The sequence below is a fragment of the Phyllopteryx taeniolatus genome, chromosome 5 (genome assembly GCF_024500385.1).
Source record: "Phyllopteryx taeniolatus isolate TA_2022b chromosome 5, UOR_Ptae_1.2, whole genome shotgun sequence".
NCBI lineage: Eukaryota > Metazoa > Chordata > Actinopteri > Syngnathiformes > Syngnathidae > Phyllopteryx > Phyllopteryx taeniolatus.
Genome location: NC_084506.1, coordinates 15684370 through 15687330, shown reverse-complemented (window position 1 = coordinate 15687330; position 2961 = coordinate 15684370). Strand labels below are relative to the sequence as shown.

Genomic DNA, 2961 nt, shown 5'->3' with positions numbered 1-2961 from the left:
TCAAGAAAGTCAAGGAGCAGTTTGAAGCATCCATGTCGTTCGGAGAGAGTCAGATCGGGAAAGGAAGCGACCCGCAGCTGGAGCCTTGCTGCAGTCCGGAGTGCAGTCCGAAACCTCACTGCTGTCAGTGTTGACGGTTCAAAACAAACAGAAATAACCCGAACCGTAACCCATGAAGGAGTAAAACAAATTTATTTCTTTGTGGTCTTTCTGTTGGCACTTAAAACTGTACAATTTTATATTTCGTCACCCTAATAGCATAATTGCCTAAGTCAGATATTCTGAAAGTGTGGTAAAAGTACCACGAGTGTTATGCGAAAGAATCACTGAATTACTATATACAGTGGGTACGGAAAGCATATTGACCCCTTAAATTTTTCACTATTTGTTATATTGCAGCCCTTTGCTAGAATCATTTAAGTTCATTTTTCCCTCATATGTACACACAGCACCCCATAGTGACAGAAAAAAAACAGAATTGTTGACATTTTTGCAGATTTCTTAAAAAAGAAAAACTTAAATATCACACAGCCATAAGTATTCAGACCCTTTGCTCAGTATTTAGTAGAAGCACCCTTTTGAGCTAATACAGCCATGAGTCTGTTTGGGAATGATGCAACACGGTTTTCACACCTGGATTTGTGGATCCTCTCCAGTTCTGTCAGGTTGAATGGTGAACGTTGGTGGGCAGCCATTTTCAGGTCTTTCCAGAGATGCTCAAATGGCTTTAAGTCAGGTCTCTGGCTGGTCCATTCAAACACAATCACGGAGTTCGTTCTGAAGCCACACCTTCATTATTTTAGCTGTGTGCTTAAGGTCATTTTCTTGTTGGAAGGTGAACCTTCGGCCCAGTGTGAGGTTCTGAGCACTCTGGAGAAGGTTTTCATCCAGGATATCACTGTATTTAGCCGCATTCATCTTTCCTTCAATTGCAACCAGTCGTCCTGTCCCTGCAGCTGAAAAACACCCCCACAGCATGATGCTGCCACCATCATGCTTCACTGTTGGGACTGTATTGGACGGGTGATGAGCAGTAGCTGGTTTTCGCCACACATACCGCTTAGAATTAAGGCCCCAAAGTTCTATCTTGGTCTCATCAGACCAGAGAATCTTATTTCTCACCATCTTGGAGTCCTGCAGGTGTTTTTTAGAGAACTCCATGCATGCTTTCATGTGTCTTGCACTGAGGAGAGGCTTCCATCGGGCCACTCTGCCATAAAGCCCCGACTGTTGGAGGGCTGCAGTGATGGTTGACTTTCTAGAACTTTCCCCCATCTCCCGATTGCATCTCTGGAGCTCAGCCACAGTGATCTTTGGGTTCTTCTTTACCTCTCTCACCAAGGCTCTTCTCCCCCAATTGTTCAGTTTGGCCGGACGGCCAGCTCTAGGAAGGATTCTGGTCGTCCAAAACGTCTTCCATTTCAGGATTATGGAGGCCACTGTGCTCTTAGGAACCTTAAGTACAGCAGAAATGTTTTTGTAACCTTGGCCAGATCTGTGCCTTGCCACAATTCTGTCTCTGAGCTCTTCAGGCAGTTCCTTTGACCTCATGATTCTCATTTGCTCTGACATGCACTGTGAGCTGTAAGGTCTTATATAGACAGGTGTGTGGCTTTCCTAATCAAGTTCAATCAGTATAATCAAACACAGCTGGACTCCAATGAAGGTGTAGAACCATCTCAAGGATGATCAGAAGAAATGGAAACCACCCAAGTTAAGTGAGTGTCACAGCACAGGGTCTGAATTATGGCTGTTTGATATTTCAGTTTTTCGTTTTTAATAAATCTGCAAAAAATTCAACAATAATTTTTTTCTGTCAATATGGGGTGCTGTGTGTATATATATATATATATATATATATATATATATAAAAAGTGAAAAATTTAAGGGGGTCTGAATACTTTCTGTACCCACTGTATGTTCAAACTGTGCATGTTTTTCTTTTTTATCCAGCACAACTGTGCATATGTTATGTTTTTTTTTATCCAGCACAGAACATTTGTGAAGCACAGTTCAGCTGTGTTTAACTTTTAAGTAAAATACAGTTGCATTTAATCTTGTAGGACTGTTTTCAAAATTGTACTTAGGTAAAATTTTAATGTAACTCATTCTTTAAGTAGTTTTATTATTCCCTATATTTACAAGAGAGCTACGTTGTTGTTTTTTGTGGTGGTACTTGATTTTAAATAGTTTCAGAACCACTGGCCAGTGGTCCTTTTTTAAATTACTGCCACAATAGCAATTAAAAAAAAAATAATGTGCTTGCTCGTTTTTCAGTGTAGATTCTCACACATCAGCGCAATCCACAAAGGTTGAACTGTGGCAGTTGGCTGAAAGCGTTAACAATGACTTGGCTAATGTTGCTGTTGGGCTAACAAGATGTTTGCTAGCACTTAACGTATTGTTCAAGTCAATTCTGACCTGTTTTGACATTTGACAACGATAAAATACTATTACGATGTAATATAATGTAGCAGATGATTAAAAAAAAAAAAAGCGAACTGGGCTGCTCCTATTGGTTGAATTTGTTGTTGTTTTCTTGTACATGTATACCACAGTATACCCATGTTCAGTAAAAGATCAGATCGTCACCTCCAACCGTCTTTTCTTGTCTTATTGGGTATCTTTTTATCCACGACAAATTGGTGTTGTCGGCAGCATAAAGTAGCAAATTGCAAAAGAAAAGGACGAAAGTCGTAATTTGCAATAGAAACCTAATTTTGCGAGAATAAACACTGAAATTACTTAAGAAATAAAGTTTTGATAGCTAGTACAAGAAAGCCGTTACTTAAAAAGTCATTGCAATCAGTTTTAATTTTAAGAGAATAAAGTCATGATGTTAAAACAAAATCTCATGACAATGAAGTCCTATTTTTAAGAGCAAAAAAATTTTATATTTTAAGTATACAATATTACGGTGAGTGTGTGTTGTGTTGTAACAATAAAGACAAAAAGACCAGC

The 2961-nt window shown here is 39.2% G+C and overlaps 1 protein-coding gene across 1 annotated transcript in view; it reads left to right on the top strand.

Moving 5' to 3' along the window:
• The window catches only part of arsa (arylsulfatase A), a 14331-nt gene extending 11733 nt beyond the window's left edge, over positions 1 to 2598 (top strand). Inside the window, exon 8 of the mRNA XM_061773433.1 lies at positions 1 to 2598. This exon is cut by the window's left edge and continues 162 nt beyond it. Coding sequence (XP_061629417.1) covers positions 1 to 134 — 134 coding nt within the window. The 3' untranslated portion in view covers positions 135 to 2598.
• Positions 2599 to 2961: the final 363 nt, after the last annotated feature.